Source organism: Patiria miniata, unplaced genomic scaffold, assembly GCF_015706575.1.
Source record: "Patiria miniata isolate m_02_andy unplaced genomic scaffold, ASM1570657v1 HiC_scaffold_5, whole genome shotgun sequence".
Taxonomy (NCBI): Eukaryota; Metazoa; Echinodermata; class Asteroidea; order Valvatida; family Asterinidae; genus Patiria; species Patiria miniata.
Window position 1 is genome coordinate 12,135,734 of NW_024037072.1, and position 15,101 is coordinate 12,150,834.

The 15,101-nt window shown below is 40.5% G+C and overlaps 3 protein-coding genes across 3 annotated transcripts; 2 read left to right on the forward strand and 1 right to left on the reverse strand.

Annotated features, from left to right (window-relative positions):
• Positions 1-698: 698 nt before the first annotated feature.
• On the forward strand, positions 699-1,232 carry LOC119740690 (perlucin-like protein). Its single transcript, XM_038216068.1, has one exon. It carries the CDS (start codon positions 699-701, stop codon positions 1,230-1,232), a length of 534 nt encoding a protein of 177 aa, XP_038071996.1.
• Positions 1,233-4,131: 2,899 nt separating this feature from the next.
• On the forward strand, positions 4,132-4,665 carry LOC119740691 (CD209 antigen-like protein E). Its single transcript, XM_038216069.1, has one exon. The coding sequence runs from the start codon at positions 4,132-4,134 to the stop codon at positions 4,663-4,665; it is 534 nt and encodes a 177-aa protein (XP_038071997.1).
• Positions 4,666-10,281: 5,616 nt separating this feature from the next.
• Positions 10,282-10,809, reverse strand: LOC119740692 (hepatic lectin-like). Its single transcript, XM_038216070.1, has one exon. The coding sequence runs from the start codon at positions 10,807-10,809 to the stop codon at positions 10,282-10,284; it is 528 nt and encodes a 175-aa protein (XP_038071998.1).
• Positions 10,810-15,101: the final 4,292 nt, after the last annotated feature.

The following is a 15,101-nucleotide window of genomic DNA, read 5'->3' on the forward strand; positions in this document are numbered from 1 at the left end:
AAAAGGGGAGAGATTGGATGTGTATTTTTAACACTCAGAACAGTTATTATGTGGGGGGAGGGGACATAAACAGATCTACTTTGGGAGAAGATGGCTCCTGGTCGGTACATTATTGATACTGATAATGGAGCAGGAACCAGCCTCTCCCGTGAGATCAGAATTATTGACTTGAAGCCAATAATTCGAAATTTATAGTAATAATTCAATCACCTTTTTTTCAGTCGATGTCTCATTCAAAAGTGATTAACTTTTGTATTTATTTATTAGTAAAAAACAACAATTTAGAAAAAGAATCTATTTTCGGGATGAAAGTCGAAAATAGCGTGGGGAACTATTATAAAAGATTGTAAACTGAAGTTAAAAAATACAGTAATAACTTGCATATTCATCGTGTAATTGTATACATTTTAGTCAAATATCGCCTCATGTCAGAACACTTAGATTGGTATTTTAATAAATGCAGTACGACCATTCCCCATTTTCCAATGTGGCAACGATGACGGTTTTGTTGTGCTGTGTTGGCATGGTTACGTGTGCCTCTCACTGAAATGTTGAATAGATTGCAATCAGGTATTATTCAATCGATGAAGGTGATGATATAAATAGCCTTTTTAGTGTTGGCATTTGCGCGTTGGATTAAGTGTAGCAAGGAGAAAGCTGCACTGGTCATAATTTTAAGGTGAACCAAGTTGGTCATCATGTCGTGTGGAAAAGTTGGCATCTTGGTATCAATGACGCTCCTTCTTAGTGGTAGCTTGAGCTTGTCTCCATCCTGCAACCGACGCCATGGGCTTTGCACTGCTCCCTGGAAGAAATGGGGTGGATCTTGCTACTTCATCACCCAAAAGCCTCTGACGTACGACGAAGCCCGTGAAGCCTGCCGTAGACTGGGAGCCAAGATGGCAGCGCCGCACTCTGACCAGGAAAACGACTTCCTGGCAAGCCTGGCCCAAGGCAGTGTGATTTGGGTGGCTTGCACCGATCGCAGGCAGGAGGGCGAGTGGGAGTGTGAGGGGTCTCAAGACGGTCAAGGAATCTACACCAACTGGAAAGGTGAGCAGCCCGATAATTTCGGCGAAAATGAGCACTGTGCATTCATGTGGTCACCAGACAAGAAGTGGAATGACTATCGGTGTAATGGCGAGCAGCTGGCCGTTTGCAAACAGGAACCACGTACCCATTGCTTCACTACTAACAGCGAAGGACGTCTTGAAGATGATTCTTGTCTCTAGAGCTTGTAATGAGATCTGAATGTGTGGGGTCTCAAACAGGGCAAAGAAATATACAGCAAATGGAGGGACAGAGAACCGAATAATGGAGGACTGGGGGAACATTTTGCTACATACCGGCAGGCAAAAAATGGAATGAGGTACGGTGTGAGGTGAAGCTGCTGACGGTCTGCAAGCGACAATCTCTCGGATCCTGCTTCACTACCAACAATGAAGGGCGGATCGAAGTTGACTCTTGCCTCTAAAACTACACTTTGAATGATAAACCGTGGATTTTAAAAACTTCAAATCAATTTGACTGTTGGAATCTTCACGTAGGAATGCTGCATTAGCTGGACTTTTCGCATTGATGATGAAATTGGAACGAAATGCAGAACAGTCAAACAAGTAACACGTATATGCCACTTACCATTCGTCAGATTACTTTCTTATATAAATGTCTTGGTATAAATGAGATCCTACCAGAAGGAATGATTTCGGAAGGGGTGTTGACCTTTCTTCTAGTAAGGAATGGCCTTGGTCGGTAAGTTTCAGAACTATTGACGATCTATAGACCTTTGAATTATCAAACTTATCATTATCCTCGTCCTCACACAAATATAGTACAACCTTTATTAGGTTAATGTCTCCAAGTCTCCATCCTAGTTTATTTCATAAGTCATGAAATTTAGTAAAAGTCAAATAATTTCCTTCTGACCATTGTGAAAAAAGACGCACTGATTCAAGCCATTATGATTATTTGCTTGTCATGCATTTTTTCGTTTCCGATAATAACACCACTCAAAATCCAAAGAAAAATGTTCAAAACCTAACCTGTTAAAGTTTCAGGTCAGTGGATATTACACTTGTTGAGAAAAAATGGGAAAACGAACAAACACATGCTCAACCTTTTGATCACGAAACACGATTTCGCCTATAGCAACCTTTTTCTGACAAATTAGTCGAATGACTGATAGTTGCAAATCACCTATAATTCTTAATTTCTCCTAAATGACAGTAAGCCAGACGGAATAATTTCACGGGGTGTAGAGTACCACTGCGATCTTTAATCCAAGTGAGCTTTGTGATAATAATTCGCTAGGTTAGTTTTGGGATAAATGCAAATCACCCTGTCTGCTTTTCAGATCAATTTTTAAGAGTAGATATCATTAGTGCCAAGAATTAACATTTTGCTGTGCACTATACGATCATGCGTCATATATCTCTTTGGGTGATTGCTGATTGGTTGCACTTGATTTTAACCGTGACATCCCAAACAATTCAAACTGGAATTATGGTAGAATTCTGCAACTATTGTGAAAATCGTGGTCGTCGTAACCTCAAAAAAATTGCGATAAACGTTTATAAAATATAAGCACTTAAACAAACCATGGGCTTTTCCTCTGAAACGCATACACGAGATACGAATATCGAGACACTTTTTGTACATATTGAACTCCGTATTTTAAATTTTCCAGTTGTATTATTGTGATTGTAAACAATGTTGAATTGACTTTTTGAAAGCATTAGCTTTGGAGAATTGTTCAATAGCCTAATAAAGCTACACTTGGCATGTTGGTATCCTTAATCTTCATCAGCTTTGTAATGTGTTTGACTTCTCACTGGTCCGATAGTTTTACCATCGTCTACGAACACTTGAATTGTTGGCCTCGTCTAAACCAAAGATTAAGCTAATGTATACAAGTATCATTTTATTCTGCTACATGCTTAAGTTGCTATGGTAACCATGCCATTAATGCATAATTGACTTGATGTAAGCTCGCTTGAGACTCAATCAATAACCCATACCTTTGTAGTAGTCGCTCCATCCAATTTGTCTCATTTGTCATAACGTTCGTTGTGTCGATGGTTGGTACCTTGTAACTCTCAAAAGGCAGACAACCTACACAGATGAAGAATACGTCGGAAATGTTGAAAAGAATTACTGCATATTTGATGGATACCGATTTTAACATTATAACTTGACATTTTTTTTATTTTTAGTATCTCCAATTTATTCCGTCTGTACACCGAACACCGCATAAAAAAACTCTGATTTTCAGAATAGGCAGACACCAGACTATCCCATATTTAATTTACATACTCAAGATATTTGGCCATCCAAATGAACCGGTATCAGGGTGAGAGAGCAGGTAATAGGAGCGTACTGCTCGACACCATGGGAATGAGGTTGATTCTCAAAACACAAGTTTCTCATACTGGCAAGCAACCTTTCGACCATTGGCTTTCTAATATTTCGCAAGGCTCCGTGAGACATACATAACGGAATGATTACAATTCAAACTTCGGTTATACATTCTCCACATTCGCCTCTCCATGGCCTTTATTTCCGGGGATATGTTTTTATTACATTAAAGTTGCGTTCCACGTGCTCTTCAACATATTCAATTCAACTCGTATGTTTTATTCCAACCGAAAACCGTCCAGTAATAATTCAATTGCAAAACAAGGGCCGAATTTTGCCCATCAATGTCTCATTCAACAAAGAATTACTTTTGAATTACTGGAAAAATAACAATTTAGCAACAGAAATCTGTTTTCAAAATGATACTAAAAAATAACACGGAAAATGTAACTTAACTGACATATTGAATACCGTTTTATAATATTTGTGCATATTATTCACTTCGCCTTTTCCAGACAAAAACTCATGTAATTTAATTAATGCAGTACACGACCATTCCCCAATTGTTCCCGTGGGCAACGATAATGGTTGGGTTATGCTGTGTTGTCATGGTTACAATGTACCATTAGCTGAAACTACCGAAAGGTTGTTATCCTGGTGTATTGATCTGATGGATGCGATTAATAAAACTAAGAGTACTATACCCTGCGCACTGAATATTGTGCAGCACGACGAAGCTGCAGGGGTCATGCTTCATTGTGAACAATGTTTGGCATCATGTCTTGCGGAAATGTTGGCATCTTGGTATCACTGGCAATTCTTGTAAGTGGTAGCTTAAGCTTGTCTCCATCATGCAATCGACGTCATGGGCTTTGTGCTGCTCCCTGGAAGAAATGGGGTGGATCTTGCTACCTCATCACCCAAAAGCCTCTGACGTACGACGACGCCAGTGAAGCCTGCCGTGGACTGGGAGCCAAGATGGCAGCGCCGCACTCTGACCAGGAAAACGACTTCCTGGCAAGCCTGGCCCAAGGCAGTGCGATTTGGGTGGCTTGCACCGATCGCAGGCAGGAGGGTGAGTGGGAGTGTGAAGGGTCTCAAGACGGTCAAGGAATCTACACCAACTGGAGAGAGGGCGAGCCAAGTAACGGAGGGCATGAGGACTGTGTCTTTTTACGGCCAATAGATCTGAATAAGTGGAATGATGTACCGTGTAAGATTGCGGTGCGGGCGGTTTGCGAGCGATCACCTTCTGGATCCTGCTTCACTACCAACAACGAAGGGCGGCTGGAAGTTGACTCTTGTCTCTAAAGTGACATTTGGAAAGATGTCACCGTGAATTTTGATCACTTTAAATCAGTTTTAAACCATTTTTTAGTTTAGTTATCATTTATCTGCTTTATATATGTAAAACGAAACTTTTTTCGACTGTTCAAATCTCCAGTATGACTGCTGCTTAAACTGGAACACATTTTACTATGATGAAACTTACACTGAACAGTTGGACAGTAAACCCAGCAACATCTATGTGACAATTACCATTTTTGAGAAGATTCCTATTTTTTTTAATCTAATGACGACCAGAATTACTTCACGTGGTCTATGGTGCCGGTAATTTCTTTTCGTCTGGGGAAAAAAAACGCTCTTATGAGCATCAATTCTTAAAAAGAGTATAACTTCATATCAATATATCGTTTGTTCCTGCTTTTTTGGTAATTACTGATTACTTGACAAAATCGTGGCTACAATTCAACTAGCAATATTATTGAATTTTTATTCTACGAAACATGGGGAAAATAGACTTCGTAATGTCAAACATTTGGTGATAAATGTTAATAACAGATTAACACAACAAAATTTACATAGATGACTTTGTGTAGATATTGAACTCCGTTTTATTATTGTGATTGCACACATGTAGTTTTATTGACTTTTCACAAGCAATAGCTTGAAATTTGATTAGTAATAAAGCTTCACTTAGAATAATACTATCCTTAGTTCTCACCAGCTTAATTTGCAGTAAACTGATTTCAAAACCTGTCGAGAATAGTGGGATGTTTACTCTCATCAATGATTACTCAAAATATTGGCCTCGGCTGGGGGTTGAGCTGGGGTGGGTGTGGGTGTTGGGGAGGGGGTGGGGCGGGGGCTGTTGCGGATGGACACCAACTGACTTTTTAGTTCGCTCTGATCTTCGACATTATCGGACAATAGGTGGCGCTGTTCGTGACGGCATGCGATATTTCCCCACAGACATGTGAATCAATTTCGAAGTACAATTGTGTTTAACCGTGAAAATAAAAAAGAACAATGAAGTCAACGTCAATCTTACAGGATTTGGGCCACTGCATTTCCTAGTGAGCCCTAATTCAAAAGAACAGATGTCGTCAGGTTACCACAGAAGCCTAGTGGACAACGGGAAGTTAACTATACAATTATTCATGAAATAAAATTGAAAGCATTTCAATAAAAAAAAAATGTAGAAATTATGCAAAAAATACTTTGGCTGTCCACCAAATAACACCATTTTAGCTTAGTTATGGTAAAAGAAATATTTTAGGGGGATTAACTTGCTTGTTTTTTCCCTCGGAATCAATGTTTTAGTGATTAACAAAATTGTGTAGATGCGTTGTAATGTTTAACACTCTTGAGCACAAGAGGGCGCTGTTTAAAGACCTTTTATCCGAAGAACATGGATCGTTTCACGATGCCGCCATCCAGTGTGACCACGTGGTAATCTTAGGGCGCGTTTCATTTAAAATCCACCCAATCATGCCAGTGTTTTCTCAACGTGCATGATGGGACGTATTTTTTTTTAAAAGCCCTCGAGATTACCACGTGACCACAACTGAGATGACGGTAACCGTGAAAACGGCATGTAGCTGCTTCCATAATGTGTCCTTATTAATGCTGTAGTTACTCTTGAAACAGTGATGTCTTTTTGAGCTTCCTCTTATCCGCCGATTTATAAAAAAGTGATTAAAAAGTTATTACTTAATGAAGAGTTGCATTGTTTAGAAATCAAGGAGCGCGGTACGCAGAAGTTTCCACAATCTCAACTGTCACACAACGCAAGGTATCCAGCCTGCACACTGATTGCCTGCGGGTTTCCACCACTGCCGTACGTTGTGTAAGTAACTTAAATCCCTACGCGTCTGGTGCTCCAGAGTTCTCCTGACGATGAACAAGATCACACTGTTCCAAACGTCGAGGTACCCGTTCTTCCCAACAAAGGTGCATGGTGCAACAGCGTTTTCCCCTGACTGATCACGTGATGAAATGTGGAATCACAGTTGGGTCGAACTCCTATTTTTATGTTAATTAACTTCAAACGCCATTTTCAGGGGAAATGGAACGAAGAGGCTTTCCCTTTTCTGGCCCCTTTTAATATACCCTCTATATTAATGCTTGATGCAGCAGTACATTTAAAAAAAAATGGCTGCTATTAATGGCGTTAGCAATTGACGTGATACCGCAATAAACGTCTACGAAATGCATTAAAAATAACAGTTACGACATAAATGAGCAAGCGCGACCAAATGAAACGGTATTTATTAGAGAAGAAAGGAACATAATTAATGTCAAACTTAACCTTTTGACGAACACTAACACTCCATTTTTTTTCAACTTTTATTTCATTTTTTCCGGTTTTTATTTTGATGAATCTAGTTGACAAATTAAAAAAAAACACAAAATCATCTGTATTTCAAACTTCACATGAATCTAAATTTCCCGTAAACTAAGATAACAAACAGTGTTAAGGACTTTGATTGTTTCAAAGTTTGCAATTTTTAATTTGCAACTTTTAAACAATTTTACTATTTTTTATGCGCAAACGTTATTGTCAGAGTGCATACCTCTACAAGTCCAACATCATTTGTGCGAAGAAACAGTTACACGATGTATAACTTTTCCCCGATGAATCACCCCACAACTGGGCGTACTTCTAAGGAGATCTTACCAAATTCTTGCTACTCTGGTTTTTCTTTGCCTCCCTGATGGGAATGGTTCATAGTTTGCACCTGAAATTACAATATAACCGTCAGCACATGGAATTTGAATCAGAAAGTGCTAGCGAACTTAACTTAATTTCATTGCGTCGTGTAATTCGTTTCAGTTTGAAAATGGAGCGTGAAGTATGAACCGCTCTTTACCATGTTTCCATGTCATTTTGTGTCACTGCATGTAGCTTAGTGCATTTGCGATAAGCAGTTTCGTTGTGTCGGTAAATCGCAATATAATTCTGCCTGATCATCCAAACACAATCCTGTTGCTTTAGCAGTCGAGTCCTGCATGACGATTTAGATGGTACAAATATGCAAATTTATTAATTATTTGTTCTGTGTCGATCAAACATGATTAAAGACAAAAAAAATTCAAAAGCGTTTGATTCTATTCAATACATTGTTTAAAATTTGGCTTAAGAGACAACAGTCTACTTCAAGTCGCCTTCGCTGTTGGTAGACTGGTAATGAAGCAAGATAGATTGTCGCTTGCAAACTGCCCTATGCTTAGCCTTTTTCTCACACGTCAAGCCACGTTTTGCCAGCCTACAATGTTGAACAATGTTCCCGCCCTCCTGAATTATTCGGATCTCCTTCCCTCCAGTTGGTGTAGATTCCTTGACCGTCTTGAGACCCCTCACACTCCATCTCACCCTCCTGCCTGCGATCAGCAGCCTTCACGGGTGTCGTCGTACGTCAGAGGCATGTGGGTGATGAGGTAGCAAGACCCAACCCATTTCTTCCAGGGAGCAGTGCAAAGCCCATGGTGTCGACTGCATAACGAAGACGAGCTGAAACCACTAAGAAAAATAGCAAATGATACTAAGATGCCAACCTTTCCAGTTTGCACGAGACATTGTGTCAAACTCGGTTCATTTATCAAAATGCGGGCTTTCCAGCGGGCTTCGTGCTGCACAAAATGCAGTAGACAAGTGGTACACCTTGAATAGCACATTTGTTTTTATAAACGTCATTAGACCAGGACATAAACATGTTCGTTAATGTCAGTGAGCGGTTCTATTACATCATCCTCACCGAGTGAAAAAAAAATGGAGGAAAAATCAATTTCATAAAATTGCGCGTCTGCAGTTATGCTGCGATGTTTCATGAAGAAACCATGATTGGAAAAATATATGCGAAGTTAATATTACACATTACTGTGCAATTTCGCTCTTCAAAAAACACCTTTATCTTGCCCGCCCCTATCCTGAATCTTGTTTCATAATTTTGCCATCGAAACTACCAAATAGTGCATGAAAGTTAATTTCCAGCCTACGGGAACAAAGAAATTGCATGCCACGGCAGATTGTCGAACTATTTGTCCACGGTGTTTAAGATCGTCCGCTTTGAAGAGCGCCCCCAAAAATCAACCCGATGTCCATATATCGTGAGGACAACAACTCCCACACCCTCCCTAGCCTCCCCCACCCCATGAATGAAAGTAAACATCAGACTATTCTGGGCAGATTGGAGAAGTCAATATACCGCAAAGCTGGTGTGAACTAAGGATAGTATTATTTTAAGTGAAGCTTTATTAATTTATTACTGAAAAATTTCCCAAGCCATTGGTTTGCTTTTGAAAAGTCAATACATGTGTGGAATTACAATAATAAAACAGGGTTCAATATCTACATGTAAAAAAAATTGTAATGCGAATTTTGAAGTTTTAAGGACTAATCGTTTATTTTCATTTATCGCTAACTTTTGACGTTGCCAACAATGTTCACATGAATAATAAATTAGCAATGATCCAACTAAACAGAAACAAACGATCTGCGGGTACGAACTAGTAATACTTGCCACGATAAATGAAATATCTTTTACAAATTGATGTCCTAACTGCGGTGATTCCTATAGATGGGCCATAAGGGAATAAGCTACAGTAGGACTCAACACGTCTGACTACTCAGGCTAGGCAATTCAGACCTCTTTTGTAGTATCAAGGTTTGAGAACTAAGCCTAAATATAGTTATACTCCATTTTGTGCAAGGATAAGAATAAGGATGTGTTTGATTATTCTACGGAAACTATACCTACAGAGGAAAAATCTTACTCAAAGAGAAGAGAAATAACCGGTACCAAAAACCACGCGAAGTCATTCCTTCTGATCGTTATTAGCTAGTCTACTTCTAAACAAACACACGTACTGAAGTGCGCATCTTTCTAAGGTTACTGTCACAGTGTTAAAAATGCTTGGCATAATTCCAACATTGCAAGTGGAATTATAGGTACGATTTCAATCAATATTTAGGAATGAGCCAAAAATATGATATCGATACATGAACGATTGATGTTTTAACCCGGGGGGGGGGGAATCTCCCTTAACTTTTTGCGAGCTAGGTTTGAATTTTTTTTGTCGCGAGTTGCATGTACCGAGTTTCAAAATTTGTCGTCACTCGATAGCCGAGATCTTAGGGGGGCGGAATCCGCCCCCCGGCTGAGAGAGGTCTAAATAACCCAGCGTATGCGTATTTCCTGTTTCAGGGGAAAACGTTGACTTTGACTCAACAAGACTCTTGACTCGGTTTAGAAATTCTTGACTGTGGTCTCGGACCTGGAATAATTGTAGTCAGTATAAATTAAGGTTTAAGAACCTTGTATAAACGAAATTTGAAACAGCCCAACTAAAAGACACGAAAAGTATTGCATCGTAAACCCGTGAATTCATACCTTCTGATAGAACGTCATTAAGATTAAACAAAAACAGAATGTCATCCAAAGACTGGTAAGGGTCGCATTGGTGTTGCTGGATCTACATTCCTGAAGTTCAGTACCAATATTTCATCCGTGCAAGTGTTCCCGTTTGAGCAGCAGTCACGCGTAAAGAGTTCCATTTGACATACTCAGGGCAGACCATACATGATTATAATTACCAATTAAATTGTTCCGAATGATTCCAAGTGAAATCGTTCCAAATGTCAATTTAGAGACAAGAGTCAACTTCCAGCCGCCCTTCGTTGTTGGTAGAGAAGCAGGATCCGAGCTGTCGCTTGCAAACTGCCCATATCTCAATCTCACACCGTACGTCATTCCACTTCTTGTCTGATGGCCATAAAAAGACACAGTCCTCCCGCCCTCCGTAGTTATTCGGCTCTCCCTCCCTCCAGTTGGTGTAGATTCCTTCACCGTCTTGAGACCATTCACACTCACACTCACCCTCCTGCCTGCGATCGGTGCAAGCCACCCAAATCTTACTGCCTTGGGCCAGGCTTGCCAGGAAGTCGTTTTCCTGGTCTGAGCGCGGCGCTGTCATCTTGGCTCCCAGTCTACGGCAGGCTTCACGGGCATCGTCGTTCGTCAGATGCTTTTGGGTGATGAGGTAGCAAGATCCACCCCATTTCTTCCAGGGAGCAGTGCAAAGCCCTTGGCTCTGGCTGCATGTTGCAGAAAAGCTCAAGTTAGCGTTTAGGATTGCCAATGATATTAAGATGTCAACGTTTCCACAAGACATTGTGCCAGACTTGGTTCGTATGAAATTATGAGCAGTGTAGCTTTCTCCATGCTGCACCAAACGCATCAGGCAATGTCTAATACCTTTTAATAGCAATTATTACTACTACCATTAGGAAAAAAATGGGCTATTATAGCAGGATTTCAACCAATTCAGTAATTTCTGTGAGTGGTCCATGTAACCATGACAACACAGCACAACACAACGGTCGTGGTTGACTCAGTGGAAAATCTTATTGCATATACGGTCTTTATGTAAACCGTGATGTCACGTCCAGCCATGTCTGACTGAGAAGAGAATATGCAATGTATAGGTCTGTACTACTGTATTTTTTTTCTTTTTCAAAATAAATCCATATTTAGCCCCTCTCGACCCCCGATCTGGCGCCGTCTTTTCCTGTAATCCTCTCCCAGTTCATAAAGCCTCATTTGTTATTTTCCTTCTCAGTCATCTTTGCAGACTGACACATATTTTAAAACATTTGGTGTCCTCAGCTTGACTCTTAGGGTGGGATAAGTTAATAACACAATGGATTAAAGAAGCCGTCCAATATGTTTACATATCAGTTGAATTTTTTTTTCACGACTCATCTCAGTGATCAATACCATGCATGATATATTGATTCTACAATTTTCAAGAAGTCCTGTTATCTTCCGGTGAGTTCTTCAACTATTAATGTGTTTCAGACGATTTATATATCTTGTTACTTGAACTTGTTACTTTTTATGTTAAAAAAATGGAAATATGCACTTGGTTCTATGAATAACATGTTGCCTTCACCCCGAACTAGCGGCGTAACTACTGGAGGGGGGGGGGGGCGCTAGCCTCCAATCAAAACTTCGCAGCCCTTTCGCTTTGAAAAGGTAAGGGTTACAATATTTGCTGTACAATACTAACCCCAAAATCCATCCATTTCTGAAAATTACAGCAAAAGCAAATGTATACTATTTTCAAGACAAATTTTCACCTAAGCGACGTCTTATTACCATTTATTGCTAACTTGTGACAATAAAAGACTACAATATTTACAATGGTTGAACATAGGGGCGGCGGAACGCTTTCAAACTGGGGGGCATCACAAAAAAGGGGCACTTGCTAAGAAAAAGGGGCACCTTCCGTCGGTGTGAAAGTGGAGGAAAAGAATATGGTCACGTTCATTTCGCTATAAACCTATATGACAAGGAAAAAACATTAGGAATAAGCTGTACATCTTGCTTTTTGTGTTCTTTTTACCTAGTTATGTAGAGAGACCATTTTTTTTATCGTGAGAGGAGCACTGTTGCTTTTGATGGCCAGTTCAGTGACCATTTTATTCGAGTGAAGAGCATTATTATTTTTTAGGGTCCAGTTTTCATCTTGAGAGGGGCACAGTTTAAATGTTGCGAGGGGGGGGGGAACTAATTGTGCTTTCGAGGGGCAGTTTTCCATCTCGAGATGTTATCACGAGAGGAGCACTATTGTTTTTGATGGCCAATTGGGCAATGCCGCAAGCAAATTTGTCATAACTGCAGGGTTCTTATCTGGATAGATAAAAAGGAAATAAGCTAGAGTTGGACTCTATACCTTTGACTAATGAATGACTCGGGATAGGCAATTCAGACCTCTTATGTAGTATTATTAAGGTACGAGAACTAGGCCTGAATACGGTTATTTTGTGCAAGGATAAGGATGTATTTGATTATTCACCTGAAACTTACCTACCTAGGAACAGTCCAACTCTAGGAGAAAAGAAAACAATGGTACCAAAACCACGTAAAGTCATTCCTTCTGGTCGTCATTAGATAAAAAAAATATGAATGTGCTCAAAGGTAGTAGGTGTCACATGTTGCTATGTTTACTGCTGCAGTTCAGTGCAAGTTCTATCAAATTTCTTTTCCAGTTTGAGCTGTAGACACGCTGAAGATTGGACAGTAAAAAAAGAATCTTTCGTTTTACATACTGTAAGCAGACCGTACATGATAACTAACCTATAGAATTGTTTACAACAAAGTTGAAGTGATAAATATCTACGGTGATATCCTTGCAAGCGTTGCTTTAGAGACATGAGTCAACTTCCAGCCGCCCTTCTTTGTTGGTATAGTGAAGCAGGATCCAAGACGTACGTGGTCGCTTGCAAACTGCCCCAGCCTCCTTCGTCTTTTTATTTATTCATATTTGATGGCCATAAAAAGACACAGGGTTCCAGCTCTTTTACATTATTCGGCTCTTCCTCAGGAGCTTTTTCCCAGCAGGCAAGTTGTAAATATATATTGAGATTTAACATTATTTTTGTTCATAAACCGTTAATTAATGATGAGGCGAGGTATAGCTGTTCTTCCCGAGAAAGGTGCATGGTGCAACAGCATTTGTTTCCAGTTAATCACGTGATAAAATGTGGAATCACTGTTTGGGCGAAGTCCTATTTAATGTTAATACCTTCTATGATAACACGGCAGTCCTAAACATGGCCACAGCTCCAGACTGAAACATTTGGTTTTTCGTATCAGCTCTTCAAATTAAAGTGCATTTTTACAGACAGGAATCAGCTTCAAGGCGACCTTCACTGTTAGTAGTGAAGCAATGGGTACGAGGTTGCTGTTTGCAAACGGCCAGCTGCTCGCCATTGCACCGATAGTCATTCCACTTGTTGTCTGGTGACCATATGGTTGCACAGTGCTCCTTTCCGCCATGATTATCGGGCTGACTGCGGGCAACCCACCAGTTGGTGTAGTTCCCTCCGCCATTTTGAGACCCTTCACACTCCCACTCACCCTCCTGCCTGCGATCGGTGCAAGCCACCCAAATATCAGTGCCTTGGGCCAGGCTTGCCAGGAAGTCGTTTTCCTGGTCTGAGCGCGGCGCTGCCATCTTGGCTCCCAGTCTATGGCAGGCTTCACGGGCGTCGTCGTACGTCAGAGGCTTTTGGGTGATGAGGTAGCAAGACCCACCCCACTTCTTCCAGGGAGCAGTGCAAAGCCCATATCCTCGGATGCATGACGCAGACGAGATTAAACTATTACTTAGAACGATTGTCAGTGATACTAAGATGCCAACTTTCCACCAAAACATTGTGTCAGATTATGGCCATTGGAGCTTTCTCCATGCTGCACCAATTTAGTTTGCAAGGTGTAATTTTCTACATAGCTGTTATATATCATTAAATTCATCGGGTCAGTTCACTGGGATTACAATCTATTCAATCATTTTGCCGGCGCTAACTGTAACCATGACAACACAGCACAACACAACCTTCATCATTACCCAGGTGGAAAACTAGGAAAGGTCGGACTTGCTTAATTAAACTACAAGTCCTCAGTTATGACGTGTTGTGACACAAGGCAATATCTGGCTGAAAAACATAGTGCACAACAATACTATTATTTAGTAGCAACAATTTACAATCATCGACAGTTCAAACCAAAAATACCCTTAATTGTGCCAACCGCGATAAAAAAAATCAATTAACGGCTCATGTATATTTTCACGAAATGTGACATTATTTAGGGTGTGACAAAGTATGTCACCCCTTGCACACAGCAGAAATGAAGTATCAAGTACCGAATGCAAACTTGTTATCGCAACACTAATCGCAGGGTTTGAGGAGCACAACACTGAGAAGTCGTCTGACATTTTTAGATATACTTACATCCTGAACTAAAGTTTCAGTCCATTACCTCCCTTGGTTATGTAATTCGCTCCGGTCCAGGACGTACTTATTAATCACCTGCATGATTGTGTTGTATGTGTTGTAAGAGCGGCAGAAGTTAACTCGCAAATGGAAATAGCTCAACTGTACGGGGTCCGCTCGATAGTCCGAAGATTTATTGATCCGAAGGTTCGATAGTCTAAACGCACAAATTTCCCATATCCGGGGTTCATTAATTTTGTCCGAAAACAACATAAAGTTCGTTCATCCAAGCATCGATGCAATAGTCAGAAGGTTCGTTATATTCCGAAGGTTCGATAATCGATAGTCTGGATTTAGAATAAGGTTATGGGTAGTAGTTCATTAGTCAGAGATGAAAACAAGGTTCAATATTCTTAAGGGGAGTCAGGTTGGCGTAGCGGTACCTTCCTCATCTTCCATGACCCGGGTTCGGATCCCTCCTTGGTCAATATGTGGATTGGGTTTTCAGTCCCTACCTGATTCCATGGGTTTCCCCCAGAATATCGTCTGGACTTTTCCTCCCACCTCTAAAACTGTAATTTCTTCTCATTGTCTTTTCTCTGAGCAGCCATTTGGTTGCGAAGGGCGATTTCTAAAGGTTACTGAACACTTTGTTTTGAATGAAACTACATGTACGTGTACACGT

Excerpts from the sequence above, each read along its gene's own strand:
- LOC119740691 (XM_038216069.1), top strand. The coding sequence starts at position 4,132 with ATGTCTTGCGGAAATGTTGGCATCTTGGTATCACTGGCAATTCTTGTA.
- LOC119740690 (XM_038216068.1), top strand. The coding sequence starts at position 699 with ATGTCGTGTGGAAAAGTTGGCATCTTGGTATCAATGACGCTCCTTCTT.
- LOC119740692 (XM_038216070.1), bottom strand. The coding sequence starts at position 10,809 with ATGTCTTGTGGAAACGTTGACATCTTAATATCATTGGCAATCCTAAAC.